Source organism: Leuresthes tenuis, unplaced genomic scaffold (assembly GCF_036924035.1).
Source record: "Leuresthes tenuis unplaced genomic scaffold, fLeuTen1.0.hap1 SCAF_3, whole genome shotgun sequence".
In the NCBI taxonomy this organism is placed as follows: Eukaryota; Metazoa; Chordata; class Actinopteri; order Atheriniformes; family Atherinopsidae; genus Leuresthes; species Leuresthes tenuis.
The window spans coordinates 25,613,052-25,632,033 of NW_027325357.1; the positions used below are offsets into that span (position 1 = coordinate 25,613,052).

At 40.4% G+C, this 18,982-nt stretch overlaps 2 protein-coding genes across 3 annotated transcripts; both read left to right on the top strand.

Moving 5' to 3' along the window:
- Nucleotides 1-1,218: 1,218 nt before the first annotated feature.
- cyld2 (cylindromatosis (turban tumor syndrome) 2) lies at nt 1,219-6,246 on the top strand. The gene is made up of 13 exons (XM_072382776.1): nt 1,219-1,706; nt 2,038-2,155; nt 2,644-2,891; nt 3,012-3,180; nt 3,833-3,965; nt 4,129-4,233; nt 4,372-4,451; nt 4,563-4,629; nt 4,713-4,845; nt 4,946-5,054; nt 5,171-5,289; nt 5,371-5,575; nt 5,857-6,246. The coding sequence occupies exons 1-13, from the start codon at nt 1,269-1,271 to the stop codon at nt 6,060-6,062; spliced, it is 2,130 nt and encodes a 709-aa protein (XP_072238877.1). The 5' UTR covers nt 1,219-1,268; the 3' UTR covers nt 6,063-6,246.
- A 2,537-nt stretch (nt 6,247-8,783) lies between these two features.
- Nucleotides 8,784-18,264, top strand: top1a (DNA topoisomerase Ia). Of its 2 annotated transcripts, none has more exons than XM_072382777.1 (21): nt 8,784-8,919; nt 9,402-9,426; nt 11,436-11,532; nt 11,658-11,772; nt 12,441-12,493; nt 12,569-12,661; nt 12,770-12,842; nt 12,979-13,070; nt 13,213-13,328; nt 13,434-13,555; nt 13,643-13,765; nt 13,939-14,126; nt 14,250-14,394; nt 14,669-14,812; nt 14,916-15,101; nt 15,185-15,253; nt 15,357-15,471; nt 15,669-15,796; nt 16,460-16,554; nt 16,643-16,792; nt 16,911-18,264. In XM_072382777.1, the coding sequence occupies exons 1-21, from the start codon at nt 8,887-8,889 to the stop codon at nt 17,011-17,013; spliced, it is 2,265 nt and encodes a 754-aa protein (XP_072238878.1). In that variant the 5' UTR covers nt 8,784-8,886; the 3' UTR covers nt 17,014-18,264. The 2 variants fall into 2 exon arrangements, with proteins under 2 accessions (XP_072238878.1, XP_072238879.1); XM_072382778.1 differs by having other exon boundaries at nt 11,691-11,772.
- The last annotated feature ends 718 nt before the right edge of the window (nt 18,265-18,982 follow it).

Below are 18,982 nucleotides of genomic sequence, written 5' to 3' on the forward strand. Positions count from 1 at the left end.
TTTCCTGCTGCTGCTTGTTGAACTTACACAAAGATGAGGAATTCTGGACAATTCCTCCTGACTACAGTCGTTTCAGATCACCGACCGCTGCCCTGCAATTCTCAAGTTTAAAACAAAAACAAACACTCTGAATCAGTTTTGAATACATAGCTCCCCAAACCACGATGCTCACTCCACCCTATTACACAACTGGAATGAGGCTTTGCTGTTTGTGTGCAATATGCTTTTTATTTTTTCCTGTGTCCCAGAAATGCTGTTAAACATCCAGGTGCTCTTTTGTGAACCTGGGGTGGAAACATAGAGCAGAGGGGTGCAGCTGTGTTCCAAGAACTCTTTTTGTGCTCATGCTGGTAGAGTTAACAAGGCTGTGGGTGTACTTCCGTTTCCAAAGAGTATGCATTATTTTTCATTCTCATATTAGAATAAATGGAATAGAGCAGACAACTAAGTAAAATTATTTAAATTAGAATCTGCCATAACATTACCCGAGTTTAACCATCTTCGTGGTTGGCTCCATTCTATCATTGATTCAGGTGCACTTAGTGACTTTAATCTGTTTAAAACGTCATGCTGAAACAATTGTCCTTTGCACAGCATAAAGATGATTCATCAGTTTTAAACCCGGGTTCAACAAACGTTTCAAGAACTTCTGCCATGCTTCGCTGTAGACTGATGAGGGCAGATGTCTTTATCAGTCTACATTCAAGTGATCTCTGTCACCATGCTGGATCGCAGACCAATCTGCGGTTGGATCGCTCGGATGACAGTTTTCTTTTCTTCCTTCTTATCGCGACACTTCGGGGCGGAGCTCCGACAGGTGAGTGTCATCGGTCACATGGAGGTCGGCAATAAATGTGAGCGGTCACACCCTAGTCCTGAGTGTAAGTCAAGAGAAAGTTTTGTGTTTCATCTGTCGTCAGCTGTTTTTATGTGTAATTAGTTCGTGTGATCCGAGGATTAACGTGAGCAAATGAAAACAGTTGGTAAGTGAACGTTTTAAATTATTCTCCCCCTTTAAAAGCCAAGGAGCCTTTTTAAAGTTACTGTCAATAGAAACGTGTAATGTCACTGAGATGGTCGCTTTGTTTGAAAGATGTGGAATAAGCTTTTGCAGCAGATGATTTATTTTCTTTTGATAGCACTTGTTGAATTGCTTTCGCTAAAAGCAAACGCCTCTATTATTTTTCTACAGGCTGCTTTCTGCCATGAGCAACGTCCACCTTCAACCCGGTTTAACGAGCTGTAGTGGTGGGAAAACGGGGGTCACGATGGAGCCCAAAACTGTGAGGAACGAGAAGTTTTTCATCGTTATTCGTGGCAAGTCGAGGAAAGGCTTCTGCCGGGGATGTATCGGTCGCGTGGAGGCGGAGACGCCGCGCGGGGAGCTGATAGGGCTCCTGTACAGCAGCAGTAGCAGCAACGCAGGGACCCCTAAGAGAGGAGGCGTCGTGATGCGGGAGGACATATACCTTCTAACGCGCCACCAGGCCCAGCTCCTGCTCTATGTTTCCAACACGAGTAAACGCCTGGACCTGCTGTGTAACCCGCAGCTCTTCTCAGCCATCTGTGAGCTGTCTCAGGACGATCTGGTGGTGGTGAAACACAAGAAGGGACACCTCCCTGGGCTGGTGAAGAACCTGATGCAAATTGGGAAGAAAGACAGCATAGAAGATTTGCACATGCTCGGCTTTGAGGTGGAGTTTTTGGTGGGTTTTGTTGTTTGTTTTATTTGTATTTGCAGGTGACTTTGATACCCCACAAAACAGGGGAGCACAATAGTAATTGCACATGCACTTTGATGAAACCTCAGTCATAAAAAATAAGGATGGGCATGTAATCATTAATTATTTGTCAGTCTTTTTGAAAAGTTGTCAGTCAAAAGATTGCTGTTGGAATGAGCTCTAGATGTCATCAGCTCAAACCTATATATACACACACACACACACACAAGTCTTTGTTCTGCAGATCCGAGTACGTAAGAGTTTTTGATCACCTTTCAGTAATTGTTTATATTTGATCTTTGCCTCCTTTTTGTAGGACAGTGATCCTAAATTGTCATCCAAGAAACCTGCTCCTCAGCCCCTTTTCAGTGCTGTGGACATCATCCAGGTCGTCCCATCTTACTCTGTCCCCCTCGGACTACATTGGAAAGACGGTAAATACGCCTCATCTGCCTTCAGTGGTTGCAATAATTGATTTGTATCAAAGCAAAACATTTTTAATAATTTGAACTGGGAAAATACACCAGACAACTTTGGTTCAAATAGCAAAAATCAATGTCCCCCGTCAGCCAAAATATCAAAATTTGTCTATCAATCAATAAATGAATAATAAAATGCTTAGATTTGATTTGACACCTGTGACTCCAGAGGGAATCCAAAAAAAGTGTCCAAGTACACAACTGGAAAAACTGGTGCTGTAGCTTTGGAATGTGTAAGAGTAGATGCATCACATGCTATGACACTTTTGCACACAATGCACTTGAAACTGTCTACATGAATCTTTTTAAAAGCTGTGCCTTTGGTAGCTGGAAGGCAATCTGTTGAAATAGCATTTGATGAGACAAAACATATCATGACTTTCTAACAACAACACCCCCCCCCCCAAATATATATATATATATATGTATATGTATTTTCACAGGTCTCTATAGAAAAGCGGTAACACGCGTCAATTCCATGCCAAGTATTGGATCGTCTGCACGACTGGTCAGAATGAGCCGTGCTGGGCAGGATGTCACTCAGAATCAACAGCGGAGCACATCTCATGTGCCTCTGGAGGTGGGATCCATGGTGGAGGTGGTTTCCAGCAATGGGACCACAGTGTATGGAGTCATCCAGTGGTTGGGGATCCCAGGAGGAAAGATGGATGAATGGGCTGGGATTGAATTGGTCAGTGAATTGAATTTTCCACAGCTATACTTGAATCTTTTTAGAAAAAAATAAATATATATATATATTTTCTAATTATTTTTTTAGCTATAATATTTAGGTTAAGTCTAATTGTTTCAGGATTATGAAGTGAACGGCTGCTCAGATGGGATGTATGAAGGTCAGAGGTATTTCACCTGCAAGGGGAACAGAGCGCTGTTTGTTCCCATCACAAAATGCAGCCCAGACAGCAGGTTTGTCTTCTCCCCTGCAGAAAGGGAGACCCTCAAGACCTCCGAAACACCTCCAGGTTAGACTTTTCCTCCAATCTGATGCACACATTAGTAACTGAAATCACACAGTACGCACATTTGGTGTTATTTTTCAAGTTTTTGTGGGAGGTCTGTTTTCTCTCGTTAAAACCAAAGTTATTACAAAAAGTTAACATAAGTGTTACTGTACAACATGAAATGAAGAATGTCCTGCACTATGAAGCCACTGCACAAATATGTCACTGCATTTCAGGAAGTTTCGTAATCTGAACGTTTCACCTAGGTGCCAGTTTCACCTAGGTGGAGTGTTTACATAGAGCTCCTGCTTTTAGAGAGTAGTTCATTTCTGTTCAGTTTCTTCCTTTTACGTATATGTATGAATCCCCCAATAAGTCAAATGTAAATCATGCTTTGTGATTGGTTTACTTACATTATCCTAACACCCTTGTGTAATTAGCAGAATTTAGATTTGAGAAGTGACATGACACCTGAAACAAGACTTACTTGAAGATTATTCTTATTTATCTTATTTATAAGGGGAACATGTTTGACTGTCTTGTCTTGTTAAAGATCAACCTGTGAGGTCTACACGACTGCTGCGTTCAACTCTCACTAGCTCAGATCCAAAGCTTTCAGCGCAATGATCAATGCTTATTAACCTCTGCTTCTTTGCATTTGTTTGGTCCTCAGTTCCTCCTTTTGAGGAGTCAGAGGAGGATGCACCACCTGTCCCTGAGTCGGAGGTGTTGTCAGTGTTGGTGGGAAAAATGAAGGGAATACAGGGTCACATTAATTCCTGTTACCTAGATGCAACACTCTTCAGGTAAAACTGGATTACCTTCCCTTGCTGCATTTGACGCAGCATTACACAAATTCTCTCACATTATCTGGAGAAAATGTATAAAAGAAGATGGTTACAACCAAAGTAACATTCAGATAAATGCTTCAGAGTTCATAAAACTTTTTTTTTTTTATCCTCTTCTCAGTTTGTTTAGTTCGTCTGTGGCTGTGGATAGTATGTGCAAGAGGCCTGCTGACAGCGAGCAGCCCATAACCTGCACTCTGCGCAGGCTTGTTAACCGTTTACGCAGGTATTAACACACCTCAAGGCTGTGTGTTTATCTTGGGCCTTTTCTATCTTGTATTATAGTATTGCATTGTGTGTGTTTAGTTGTGTGTAGTTCTAACAGACTGTGTTTACTTACTAATAACTGTTGTAATAATTGCAGACAAGGGTTTGTGCCTGCAGAGAGTGTGATGAACCTTCGTAAACAACTTGGCTGTGACACGTTTAGGACAGATGAAAAAGGTACAAACCCATTTATTGTAACATACATTGTTGAATATCTTCATGAGGTCAAGTCAGCGTAAAAGACCTGAGGTTTTCTGTTGACCGTTTTGTTTCCTTCCCTCACAACAGACCCAGAGGAATTTATCACAGTCCTCTTTAAGAAGGTGCTTTACATGGAGCCACTGCTCAAGCTCAGGTATGTTTCTGAGCTGCCCAGTGTTGAATAACTGGCCCTATTTTGTGCTGTTTTCTCAAGTTAATGAGTATCTGTCATCTTAGGTCAGAAGGAGAAACCTCTCAGGGAGCCTACACCCTCCAGATCTTTCTGGAGAAAGAGCAGATGGGACAGATGCCCACTGTCCAGCAGCTGCTGGACACATCCTGCCTCTCAGGTGACCTCAAATTTGAAACGGTGAGTCTTCATCTTCCCTGGAAAGTAACCAAGAGTTGATTTATAAAGTTTTCCTCTGCAAGGTCATATTATTTCAACATCTTTCTTATTTGTCCCTCAGATGCCGTCCTGTCTAATAGTTCAGATGCCGAGGTTTGGAAACGAGTACAAGATGTTTTCTCACATCATCCCCTCCACGGAGCTGGACATCACAGATCTCCTATACAACTGTGAGGAGCTGATAGAATCAGTATTGATTTAAGTTCCACAAAAACGTGTGAAATGGATGCTGTCTTTTTGAACACCTTTTAAAGATTTCTTAAAGATGGCCTTATTTTTCTAACAGCTCCAAGGGAATGCTTTGTCTGTGGACATTTGGCCGAGTTTGAGTGTCTGCAGTGTCTGCCAGATCGCAAACTGCAACCAGGAAGAATCAAACAGTACTGCGCAACCTGTAACTCACAGGTGTGCATTATTACTATTAGAAGTATTCAACTAACTAAACTTGCAGGGTATGGTTTCCTTACAGTCTATTTGTTCTTGTAGGTTCACACCCATCCGTCACGCTGCAGCCACTCTCCCAGTGCACTTGCAGTACCAGCAGATGTAGCCCCTGATAGTCCGGTGCCCAAGCACAAGATGCAGCTATTTGCCGTGCTCTGCATTAAAACTAGCCACTATGTGTCCTTTGTTAAATATGGCCCTTCTCCTCACTCATGGCTCTTCTTTGATAGTATGGCAGACAGATCTGGTAAGACAGACTTGTTTCATTAATTTTTTAAGTCATTTTTGGTTTTGTCAAAATGCAAATTCTTTGAACACCGGCATTAATTTACATATAAAGCCATTTCATACCGCTATTCGTGCAAACGCTGGCTTGATTTTGGTTACCCATGACTGGTTTATTTTTTGATAATGCAGCCTCGACAGAGATAGATAAAGGCATTGTTGAGAGCAACACTGACGTCTTATGACTGGCCTTTATCTCCTACATGAGCTGATGTCTAATCTTAAGGCCACTCTTCCTTATAGGTGATGATCAAAGTGGCTACAACATTCCCGAGATCCGTGCTTGCCCTGAGGTCGGAGACTACCTGTGTCAACCAGAGGAGGAGCTGGCCCAGGCTAACCCTTTCCAGGCTCCTGAGCTGGTGAGAAGACTGCTGTGTGACTCCTACATGTTTTTGTACCAGAACCCAGCCACAGCACGTTCAAAGATAAACAATGGAGAACCCTAAACGTGTTAGAGGACGAGGACACTATGTTCCATAACAGTGCCTTTAACAACCTCACGTCTCTACTTAATCAGCTTGTATGCACTTTATTGCGTCCAGACAGCAGGAACTGAAATGGATGCTTGTAACTTCATATAAAAAAGATGTATATTGCTGTTCAGAAATCTGATTTTTGATTGATCATACTCAAAGGCGATGTTGATCTGTAAAGAGCAGAAGTCTGAGCAATGAAAGTTTTACTTTGCACTTTTAATTTTTTTTTATTCTTTTATTTTTATGTTATCAAATGAAATAGTGGCATGTATTTTTTTTATTTTTATTTTTTTTGTTATGTGATCTATTTTTTTTTTTTAATTTATTTTATTTGCCTGTTTTTTGGCTAATTAAAATTAGGTCAACTCAAACACTTGATAACACGTGGGGTGGTGTTGCGTAATATTAGCTTTGGTTTGTTACAAGTGCGCCCCACCCTGTCCTACTCACCAATTATATGCTTCTATTCTTGTTGATGGCAATCTCATGACAGGAAAAGGTGTAAAATATCCATACATGGTTCTGTTATTTACTGTAAATAATTACCCTGTGTGCTGTTTTTACCATTCCATATTATTGGTTATGAAAAAGTTAGAATAAAAATGTAAAACAATCCAACTGGAAAATATCAAACTGACACCAACACTTTTTTTTTTTTTTTTTTCTTTCTACAAAAGTCAAACCTAAATAATGTTGTTCCACTGTTTAGCTTTTATTATACCAACAGACCTAAAGAACAGTTTATATTAACAAGAAACTTTTTACTGTGTGGAATAACATATTTGAATATTTTTAGCCCGGCTGGACATTCTTTGGGGGCATAAAAGTGTAAAAACTGTATCTTACATATTAAAGAAATGCTTTAACAAAGGAAACAGGTTAACCTTGTTGGATGATATGTATTCTCATACCCTCTTGTGGACAAAAACAAATCTGCATTTTCCACAAAGATCCACCAGCTATGATTTAAAAAATAATAATAATACTGTGTCACCCCTCATTTCTTCATATATTTTTAAGAGCAGGGGAAATCGGTCCAGTAATGTAATGAATTATGGAAACATCCAGTATATACAACAAATACATAGTTTGTACAATTCTAACAAGCTTGAAAGTCAATGTATGACCACCTTTAATTTTCAACAGTCTGAACCCTTGTAGACAAGCTTTTGTCAGGCCTCTTGAAAGCTCATCTTTGATTGCTGGCTGCCTTTTATTCTGTTCTGTGAAGATGATCCCATATCACTTCAATAATGTTGAAGTCTGGGCTCTGGATAGGATTCATCACTCCATGAGACCTGTTGCCACTGATTTTCAGTCCCGTTCTTGTATCATTTGTAATTCGCCTCAGCCTTTTCTCACTGTTTACCTTCCTTAAGAATGGCTTCTTGACAGTCACATTTCCTTTTAGGCCTTTTCTGATGAGGCTTTAGTGAACAGTGGATGGATCATCTGAAGGTGCATTTGAGATGCAGGTCATGTATCAAGCTCATCACTTTCATGCACTGTTCAACTGCCGCAAGTATTTAATTTAATTTATTTCTGACATTTCTTCTTTTGTCTTCCTCTTATCTGCTTTCCTTACTTTTTAAAAAAAAATTTTTTAGGGACACACTACACAACATGTTGAGAAATCCCAGAGTTTTGGCTAGTAGCTCTTTGAAACTTTTGGTGCAATATTTAAATTTTGTTGCTGTCAAATTGGATTATCGTGGCATTTGTCATAGATGCAACTGAAGGAATGGGAACAAATGACAATTACACCCTGCTGTGTAACCTGCAGCTCTTCTCAGCCATCTTTGAGCTACTGCACATTGTGACAGGTTGCTAGAAACAAATTGCCTAAAGATACAATTCAAAATGGGTTCTTTCCTAAGTTGTCTGTTATGTGTAGACATAACACTAGTTCATTTTCAGAGTTAGGGGGCTTTTTTTTTTTTTACTTAGTCATAGGTCAGTGTTACAAGCAAGCAGACAAAAAAAAAACAAAAAAAACATTCCTCTGGAATTATGCAGGTATAAGGACTGGACTGAAAATGAATTTCTCAAGGCCACTTTTAAAAAGAAAAAGAATGTCTGGCTTGTCAGATGCAAGACATAAATAAGCCTTATATGAATATAGATATATTAATTTTCCAGATCATAATAATACCAAAGTCAGTTAATGATGGGAAATCCAAAACCAAAATGTTATTTTTTAGATTAAAACTCAGCTGAAATGTGCAGTTATTTTGAACCATATTCTTTAATTTCAGCTCACCATGTAAGCTTATGTAATGTGAAAGGCATCATGGCTCTCAAGGCAGTGGAGGTAGGACAGGCTCGTGTCTGCTCCATTCTTGCCTGCACCCAACAAGAAGCATCAGAGGCATCCAGATGTCTACTGTATAAAAAAAGTAGCTCTAAACAGAACAACGTGTAAGTGAGGCTGATGAAAACAACTGTCATTTGTCTTGGGTTCGTCTGACAACAAGCAAAATGCAAAAAGTACAGTCTCTAAATAATAAAAGGGCAAATTAAGTCATTTGCGTAATAGTCAGCGCTGGGCTTGGTGTGGGCTGAGGTTTTGATATATGTGGACCAGCGTGGAGCTGAAGAGCAACACGTTTTGTAAGGAGGAGGGGCTACACTGCTCTGTACCATTTAAATGGTCGCGCATGCGCAATAGCATACATTTTGGACTTATCTCTTACACAACCCTGTCTTTTCTCCATTCTGGCTGCATCTTGTCGCCGGTGTGTGCTAGCCTAAGCGCTTCTCCTTTTTAATTTTTCAGTAAAACAAGGCAAAAGAAATGAGTGGGGATCATTCCCACAACGAGGACCAGGTAACGGTTTAACTGTTTTTTGTAATGTCATCACTGGCGATCATCTTGTATAGTTTCTTTCTACCGTGGGTTTGCTCGATTTGACAGGGTAACTCAGCTAACTGTGAGTGCCACCTAGCACGGTATCCTTATGCACAAGTTAACCACCTCATTACGTTGTTAACCGACTCTTGACAATGTTTTCCACATATTTTAAGGAACATTAAGACGCCTCTCTGTCTAGCTGTTGGGTTCATATTGGAATACAGAGATCAGCGAGTTAGTGGTACATTAATTTGTGGCGTTAGCTCAAAGCAATGTTAGCCGGAGCGGCTTCTGAATTAGCCGCGAAGCCAGGTTGTCAGCCAGCGTTGCAAGCTAGCTTAGCTAACTGGGAAGCTAAAAAACTGTCGCTGTACCATTCAGCAAGTTCAAAGTTGGGTAGCCGGCTAGTTAGCCAAGCTACTACGAAATTTAACATTGATCTGTTTTTGATTTTCCAGATTGACTGTGGCTCTCGAGTCAATGGTAAGTTTATCACATTTGACTATGAAATGACAATATGAATTTTGCCGTGGCTGTGATATGCTCTAGCTAATTTAATGTAACGTTACGTTAGTTCTCAGTAGAGGACAGAAATGGCGTCCAGAGACTAAGTCCTCTGTCTCACTCACAAGCGCCTATTGTTCAAAAGCAAGGCCTTGTAAAAGCATTTCTGTATAATATTTTCTCGATCGGGATTGATATTCGCACACAACTCGATGTGTTTTATCAGTTGATCGCAACAGAAGTTGTTGTTTGTTAGCTTTTGATAGCACATTTTCCAGCTGAAAGTGAGGGTTTGGGGGTTGAGGACTTAGTCTCTGCGCCATTTTCTTTTTTTGCTGTAGCGGCCTGACTCCACTGGAAGCTGAAACCAGGCTGTGAAGTGCAGCTGGCTGTGTGCAGAAGGCTTGTTGCTAAATAATACTGTAGTTTTGTATATTCACTACGCTCTATTCGCCGATTATTTTTATTTTATTTTTATCTTTTCGTAAAATAGCTTTAGAGACTTCTCAATCTCTCATTCTTAGAGGGGTGGAAGGGAGGGGGGAGGATAGCTTTAACTTGAACTCATATTTCATAAGGCAGATATATTTGGAAGCTTTTAAACAACAGCACAATAGTATATTGAATATTCTGTGGTTATTACAGTGTTTTATGGTGGAAAAAAATTATTGTCTCAGCTTTAGGACAGTCATTTGTTAAGCATATAAGTTCTGATAACTAAGAAACACTGTATGACTCAAAAGGCAAAGTCTTTTTTTTGTTTGTTATAACACAGGGACAAAGTGAATCTTAAAGGTGTCATACAGTTTTAGTAGTAAATGTGGCACATAGTTCCTGTCAGAACGTTGGCTCTTAGGAAGATTTCAATAGCTGGTCTAGCTCAGGTACAAATCAGCCCCTAATTGGAACAAATCGCACAGTAATTTCGCTCACAGTTGATAGGACTGTTGGTGAAATATGTATTCTAATAATGGATGTACAATAAGATGCTGGTCCTGTCTCGGAATAGTGATTTCTCTGAGACGGAATTCAAGTTGAGCTTTTTAGCTCAGAATTTGCTGTCTGTGATCTTTGTCCTGCGCATGCCAGAGGAACATGGACGACTTCTTGGTCAACTACGCTGGTATCTGTGTGAGTCCTGTATGTGCCAGGACTGAGGCGTTGAGGCTTTTCAAAGTGTTCCATTTGATACTGTTGATGGCAGTGAAGCGGTGTTAGCTCTTTAATTTTGATAATTGCCTCTGTTTAAACACTGGGGCCAGTCTCCTTACCTGCCAGGGCTCTCGCAGTAAAAATGAGTGGAAGCTTATATTGTCCACATGCTTGTTTAAACTTGTCAGTTGATTCATATCATCTGAAAAACATTAGACTCAGACAGGCAGTAGGAGGTGCTATACTACAGTATAATAAATTTGCGGTTTGCTAGATGCGCCACAATATGAACTGTGTTGCATCCTGTGTTTATGGAGATGCACTGATTGCAGTTTTGTTTGCCACTTGAAGTCTGACCTGTTGATTCTAATGACTGACAGATGCTCTCACACACTTTGATAGATTGTCATGAGCAACTCAACTATTGGGGCCCAATGAAATATCAAATGTGAATATTGTAACACTCAAAAGATCCCATGAAATGATGGGCAATAAAACTCTCTACATGTGAGTGTGTCTATGTTGTTGAATTCCAGTGACAATATGTCGGTGTGTGTTGATGTACTCATGACAGGAGTGTCACCCGCTGATCTATCTTTATCTCTTGGTATAGTTGTACTTTTATGATTTTAGCTGCTGCTTTAGGCTGATTCTTTTTTTTTTTTTTTTAGTTTGATGGGACTTCTCTGACCACACCACTCATACGTAGTTGTACTTTTCACTGTCAGAAATTGCTCGTTGTGAAGTAGATAACAGCTGCACATATTATCCAACACGCTGCCAGTGCTGTCACTATCTTGTCTACTTTTAAGGAAGACCCTGTTTTCTTCCTGTAGACTCTCACAAGCATAAAGACAAGTACAAAGACAAGGAACATAAACATAAGGACCACAAGAAGGACAAGGAGCGGGAGAAATCTAAGCACGGCAACAGGTATATTGTCTGTACTCTCCACAACTCATGAATCCATGCTTCTCGACATGTATGCTAATGGTAAAAGCAATGTGCTTAAAGAAGACTCGACCTAAATTATTTGCACATTTCTTAAACTCTCAAAGTGACTTTAAGGACTCCTCTGATAAAAAACACAGAGACAAGGAGAAGATGAAGCACAAAGATGGCAGCACAGACAAATACAAAGACAAGCACAAGGAGAAGAGGAAAGAGGAGAAGGTAAATTACTGAGCCGAGATTCAAAAGAGAAAAGTACATGTGTGCAGGGCATAGATGTTCATGTACTGACATTTCTGACTTCCCTAACCACATTTTATCATGGTGTAGTCATGTTTAGTACAGTCTGGAACGCTGTGCGTTTATCAAGAATTTGGTTTGTCACAGAGTTTCTCAGATTTGGGAAATTTTATAGTTGATCTACAGATGCAGCTCAGGAGGAAGAGCTGTTGTCTGCCAGTCATTAGCTTGATCTTCCCTGGACCACACGTTGAAGTGTCCTTGGACACATAGCCTGTAATACTTTCTAGCTCTATGAAGTGCTGTACGAGTATGTGACTGTGGCTTGTAGTGTGACAGTGCTTAGACTGGTCAGCTGGAATAGAAAATAGATGCAGTACATTTGTTTTATTTTCAAATAAAACATGTTGAGGAAAATTTCTGTAGATTGTAGGCGGGGAATTTTTGCACAACACTGTGATTGGATGTTTAGATGTTTAGATATTTTTTTGAACCCGAACCAGAACCAACACATTTCATGCTGTAAGCACAGAAAAGTTGTGTGAATAAAACTGGCATTTAAAGAAGAACTGTGGTGATTTTTGTGAAACGTGGATTTTTATTTACGGTTTGACTTCAGGCTTTCAACAAAATTCTCTTCTTGCTTCCAGATGAAGTCCATCGATGGCAAAGTCAAAAAGGAAAAGGAGAATGGCTTTGCCAGGTAAGGCTTGTATCGATGCCTGACATTTGAAAACGGGAGTACAAGTTTGTTTTTAACTTTTGGTCTGTCCTTCAGCCCCCCACATATGAAGTCTGAGCCTGAGGAGGATTTTTACCACTCTCCTAAACACAAGGAGTCTCTAAAAAGAGAACGCGATGAAGATTATGAGTAAGTGGTCGCTGGACTCCAGTTTGTGTCATAATGTTCCAGTCTTGTAGTCGTCCATCTGGCCAGAATTTTACCTGTTAGGCTTGTAACATGGGGTGTTTGTTTCAGATTTGATTTCAAGCCTAAGAAAATAAAGACCGAAAATGACAAGAAGGCCAAGAAAAGGAAACAGGATGATGAGGTAAGCAAAGGCCGAGGAGCTGAATGTGGGGGAGAGCCTGAGTTTCACTGTAACGGTAACTGCGTTTTTTTTTTTTAAGTTTTCCATCAGTTGTTCGGCGTAGAAGAACATTTATACTTTCTCTTCCTTATTTTAGGACATCAAGTCCAAAAAAACAAAAAACAAAAAAGGAGAAGCAGCTGATGGAAAAAAGAAAGCAAAGAAAGAACCAGAGGAGAAGTGGAAATGGTGAGTTAAGCGTGTGAATCCTGTCTTGCACCTCAGTGCTGATTGGTGTGGTGATCAATAATTGTGGATGTTTTGTGGTGTTGAGTGGGATTTGCGTCTTATTCTGGTATCACATTGACTCGAATCACTTGGTTGACCGCAGGTGGGAAGAGGAGAGATACACAGACGGTGTCAAGTGGAAGTTCCTTGAACACAAAGGGCCTGTGTTTGCTCCACCCTACGAGCCCCTCCCTAGCAATGTAAAATTTTATTATGATGGTAAGATTTTCTTTTGCACCTGATTTCACACGTTTAAAAGAGTAGGGGTCCTGTGATGGCTTGAATTAAAGAAAAAAAACAACAACTTTTTTTGATGCACTTCAGGTAAACTAATGAGGCTCAGCCCAGGAGCAGAAGAGGTGGCCACATTCTTTGCCAAAATGCTGGATCACGAGTACACCACAAAAGATATCTTTCGCAAAAATTTCTTCAAAGACTGGAGAAAGGTGGGAACAGTGAATGCATTTACAAGTGTAAAGATGAATCAATTCTGCAGTGTTTGTGACTGAATGTGTCACATGTTCTTAATGCAGGAAATGACTTCAGAAGAGAAGGCCAAGCTCACAGATCTGAAGAAGTGCAACTTCACTGAGATGAGCGAGTACTTTAAGGCACAGTCTGAAGCCAGGAAAGCCATGTCAAAAGAGGACAAACAGGTCCGCCACTGTGTGTTTGTTTGTGTGATGAGAAGATATTCCAATGTAGATGCTCATGTGAAGAATCCAAGTGCCAGTTCCTTCTTTTAACCGACACTAGTCAAATTGTTGAACCCCCCCCCAAAAAAACCAAAACAAACAAAAAGTAATTTTCCTTTTTCCACTTTTTATAGAAAATAAAGGCAGAGAATGAGCGCCTCTTGCAGGAGTATGGCTTCTGCATCATGGACAACCACAGAGAACGTATTGCCAACTTCCGCATTGAGCCCCCCGGCCTGTTTCGTGGTCGTGGAGACCATCCAAAAATGGGCATGCTGAAGCGTCGCATTAGGCCTGAAGACATCATCATCAACTGCAGCAAGTTAGTGGAGAATATATGTTTATTTGTTTGATCCGTTTTGATTAGTTTTTTTTTTTTCTCTCTAAGCACTGAACTGATGCCAGTGAAGATTATTTCAATGATTAATTTCTGTGCTCTATTTAGGGACTCAAAATACCCTGAGCCTCCTCCAGGCACCAAATGGAAAGAAGTTCGCCATGACAACAAGGTGACTTGGCTGGTTTCGTGGACTGAGAACATCCAAGGCTCCATTAAGTACATTATGCTGAACCCCAGCTCTAGAATCAAGGTATGATGATGGGCTGACTTCTGCAATACATGTAAATTTTGACTTGGTTTCTTTTATCCATGCCGACTTCAGTTTGTCTGCCGCCATCATGACATTTAGGGAACATCTGTACCCAGCTGGATTATAAAGACTGCTATTTCAAAGGCACTTTGTTTGAATTCTCAGTGTTTGTTGTGCAGTAAAAACAGGCCCTATCCAACGTTTACTCAACCTATTAGTCGACCAGTTTGTTTGACACACTCTTGTCTTCTTTGTCGACGCTCTTCTTCTGCAGGGAGAGAAGGATTGGCAGAAGTACGAAACAGCTCGACGACTGAAGAAATGTGTGGACCGTATTAGAGCACAGTATCGGGAAGACTGGAAGTCCAAGGAGATGAGGATCAGACAGAGGGCTGTGGCACTCTATTTCATTGACAAGGTGAAGGCCTGTAATTATTATTATTGTGTTCTTAAGACTGTGTCAGTGGCTCCTGTGATGTCTTTTAAGCCTCTGATAATCCAAATGTTCTGATGTCGACTAGCTGGCTCTGAGGGCGGGTAATGAGAAGGAAGAAGGAGAGACTGCAGACACAGTTGGCTGCTGCTCGCTGAGAGTCGAGCACATCAAGCTCTATCCAGAAAGTGAAGGTCAGGAATACGTGGTGGAGTTTGACTTCCTGGGTAAAGACTCGATCCGCTACTACAACAAAGTCCCTGTGGAAAAGAGGGTAAGGACCATTATCTTCTTACAACAGACGTGCTGGAACATTTAGACTGTGCCTCCTTATTTATGTGCGATCTACTTTTCCAGGTGTTTAAGAATCTTCAGTTGTTCATGGAAAACAAAGAACCTGACGATGACCTGTTTGATCGTCTGAATGTAAGCAGATGGATTCCTTTTGGTGTTCACAAATATCTATGTCGTATGTTTCCCTCAGTGTATGCTTTTTATCTTTTGTGTAATTTAATTTTGTCTTCTCTAGACTTCTATTCTGAACAAGCACCTTCAGGAGCTGATGGACGGTCTGACAGCCAAAGTTTTCCGTACATACAACGCCTCAATCACCCTGCAGCAGCAGTTGAAAGAGCTCACCAATGGTACGTCACAGTGAGCGATTTATTTATTTCAAAGCATCTTTAACTCGATGAGACGACATAATCCTTGAATAATTTAATCAACCAAACTGTGTTGACTCTGAAATTCAAATGGTTCCTAAATAAACTCTTTGTGTAGAGTTTGTCTCGACGGAGTCATTTTGCATACAGATTGCTGATTATATTCACTGTCTTTGTAGCGGATGAGAACATTCCAGCCAAGATCTTGTCCTACAACAGGGCCAATAGAGCTGTGGCCATACTGTGTAACCATCAGAGGGCTCCGCCGAAGACATTTGAGAAGTCTATGCAGAACCTGCAGACTAAGGTAAAAATGTGTTTTTGGAACTTTTCTCCCCCGTTGGTGTGTGTGAAATTTTTTTTCTTTTTTTCCAACATTAAACTTTAAATTGTACATTTTATTGAAAGTCAGTCTTCAAATAAAACCTTCTAGGTTCAGTTTGAATTACCATTAAAACACTGCAGTGCTTTTCCAGAGATTCAATCTCCAGTCACTTAAATTTGAATATTGCATCAGTGGATTCCAGAAAAGAAAAAAAAGATCTGCTACAATGTTTTGCAACTCAGAAATGAAGTGTGTTGTGTCATGGATGTATTGAGAAGAACAGTAGGATGAGTTTTCTGGTCTTGCACAGCTTTGACTGAATTATTGTAGCGGCAGCTTTTATCCATATACTTACGTGTCATAACTAGGTTAGAGTTTCTGTGGATGGCAGAAAGCTCCATCGAGTCTGTGTAAATGTTGTATATTAGGTGGAATTCAGCTGTGAGGGGCCCAGTGCAGACGTTGAACTAATTTTGGAGTTAATTTTCAAAAAAGACAGTTTAAGACGCATGTTGATTTAATGACTTGCTAAAAATACAACATCTAGTGTTTAAATTCACCATGACCTGCGCCTTTTACAAACCTAAATTCTAGAAGAAATGTTATTCCAACATCTGTGTAACGTCTGACTGATGCTGCTTTTAGATTGATGCTAAGAAGGACCAGCTTTCTGATGCCAAGAGAGAACTGAAAAGCGCCAAGGCCGATGCCAAAGTACGGAGGGATGAAAAGTCCAAAAAGTAAGCTTTTGGTGGCAAGTATAAATCCCCCACTGGCAGTCCTGTTCACCACACCTTTATCTAACTGCGTCATTGTCTTTCTCTGCAGGTCCGTAGAGTCCAAGAGGAAGGCTGTTCAGAGGATAGAGGAGCAACTGATGAAACTGGAAGTACAGGCAACCGATCGTGAAGAGAACAAACAGATCGCCCTCGGCACCTCTAAACTCAATTATCTGGACCCGCGCATTTCTGTGGCCTGGTGAGATAACGTATACGTGTGTGTGTGGGTTTTGTAGTTGGAGCACGACTTAAACGTAACTCAGTTCCTCAGTGAGGAACATTGTCCTCCCCTCATCTGACTTGTATCTGTATTTTAGGTGTAAGAAGTGGGGCATTCCCATTGAGAAGATCTACAACAAAACCCAGCGGGAGAAGTTTGCCTGGGCCATCGACATGGCAGAACATGACTACGAATTTTAAATCCCAGTTTGTTATTTTACCTATGATGAACTTTTTTTATTGGATAATTGTTTTTTGTTTTTAAGCTTTCATGAATTTTGCTCGATGGCCAGACCCGACCAGGAATTTTAAAGTTTGTGCAGGAAAAGAGTTTAAAAAAAAAAAGAAAAAAAAAAGACTGAAGCGACGCAGTAAAGCGAGATGAGGCCATTATGACGTGACAGAATACTGCTGTGGATAGTACGAACATCTGATCTGAGATCAGGTTACGAGACAGAAGTATATCCACAGCTGCAAGTCAAGGCATAGTTCCTGTAATTTGAAGACTCCTTGACCTTTGTCTCGGCCCCTCCTCGGGGCCTAAATCTGACATCGCCTGAGCTTCAACTTCTGTGGTCCTATAGCTACTTTATCAAGAAAAAAATGCTTTGTATCATTTTAGTTTTTGTTCACTCACTCTGTATTTTAGCCCTCCCATGTATTATTAATGAATTCTATATTTTGATAGACAAAGTAAAATCAAAAGAATTCCTCAACTACACCCACGCGCCTTTCAAGGAAATGGAAATGTTATTGTGTGTGTGTGTGTGTGTGTGTGTGTGTGTCAGAGGCTTGACCATGGAAGCTATCTGAATATTTTAAACTGGACTATGTTGAATTGGTGAGCATGAAAGAGGATGTCTGAGCAGGCAACGGGGAAAATACTGCAACAATGTCAATATTTACTTAAGCAAGCAGAATGTGAATATTTTGTTTTACAGCCTCTATCAGGGACTTCTTTTATTTTCAGTGTAAATGTGAACCAATCATTTTTATCCTTTGAGTTGCAAGCATCCTTTGACTCTCTCGGCATAGCCCTGTCTGCATCTGGTTTTAAGGTAATTTAACAATTGTTAAAGAAAAATGAAACTCCCATATCTGTTACTTGAACATAATGCTATCATAATGTATTTAAAGTCAGTAAATGGAAAGTGTTTTGCCTCCTTGTGGGGTGTGTGAGGGATATCGACTTTGCCAAAAATTTTAAAAAATCACCAAACTGTTACACCATAGGCAGGTTTTAATTGTGTAATGATTGAGGATAATGTAACATTTAATGTGAATTATCAGTTAATTTTATTCCACTGTTCCACTTAAAATAGGAAAGTTGATGTAAGTAGCTGTAAACTCAACGTCCTATTCCTGTTTTACCTTTATTGTCATAGCCTTTGATCATGTTTGAGTTTTAAGCTCATTGTAGGTTGGAAAAATTAATAAATCCCTACATGTAAACACTGTGCTCTTGTCTTTTTTATTTCTATGCGTTTGTCATGTTGAAAAGCAAGAGTTTGCTTCTGGAGAACGGCGTTCAGCCTTTCGCCCTGCGCAGAGGGCCCTCAAGCAGTGCGGCTGCCTGTTGGTTTTGGACAAAAAGGTGGAGGATTTGCCAGAGTGAAAGCGCCCTTTTGGTGTCGAGCTCTCTTGTAGCGGAGAGATGAGCTCATATGTTCATTTTTCATCTTCTGGGTTGAGAGGAGGGTTTAGGACATTGTAAGGGGAGACACTCCCACAAATTGAAGTCTAAACCTTTGAAGTAAGCAGCCCTTTAATGAATCCTTTGTCAGATGATAAACTGACTGAACTGATCAGATTGATCTGCTGTAGTTTTTGTGGAAGTATTGAAATGCCACTTTCTTTGCCCACAATGCACCTCCTTCAAATCCACAATTTCTCTGTGTAGTTAACACTTTACTGGCAAAAAAAAAATGGCAGGTTACTGCACATGTAACATTTATCTGCCATGGAAACACTTTTTTTCCCCCCTCAGGACAGATTGTACTGACAGCTGTGTACCAGCAGATGGGACTGTATGCCTTTCTCCACTCTTCAGAGAATAGTCTTTTACCTTTATTCATCTCACCGACTGATTTTTACTGGCATTCACAGAACAAATAAACTCCCGGTGCCAAACAAATAATGAGACTGCTGCTTGGTGAGTATTCAGTTTATT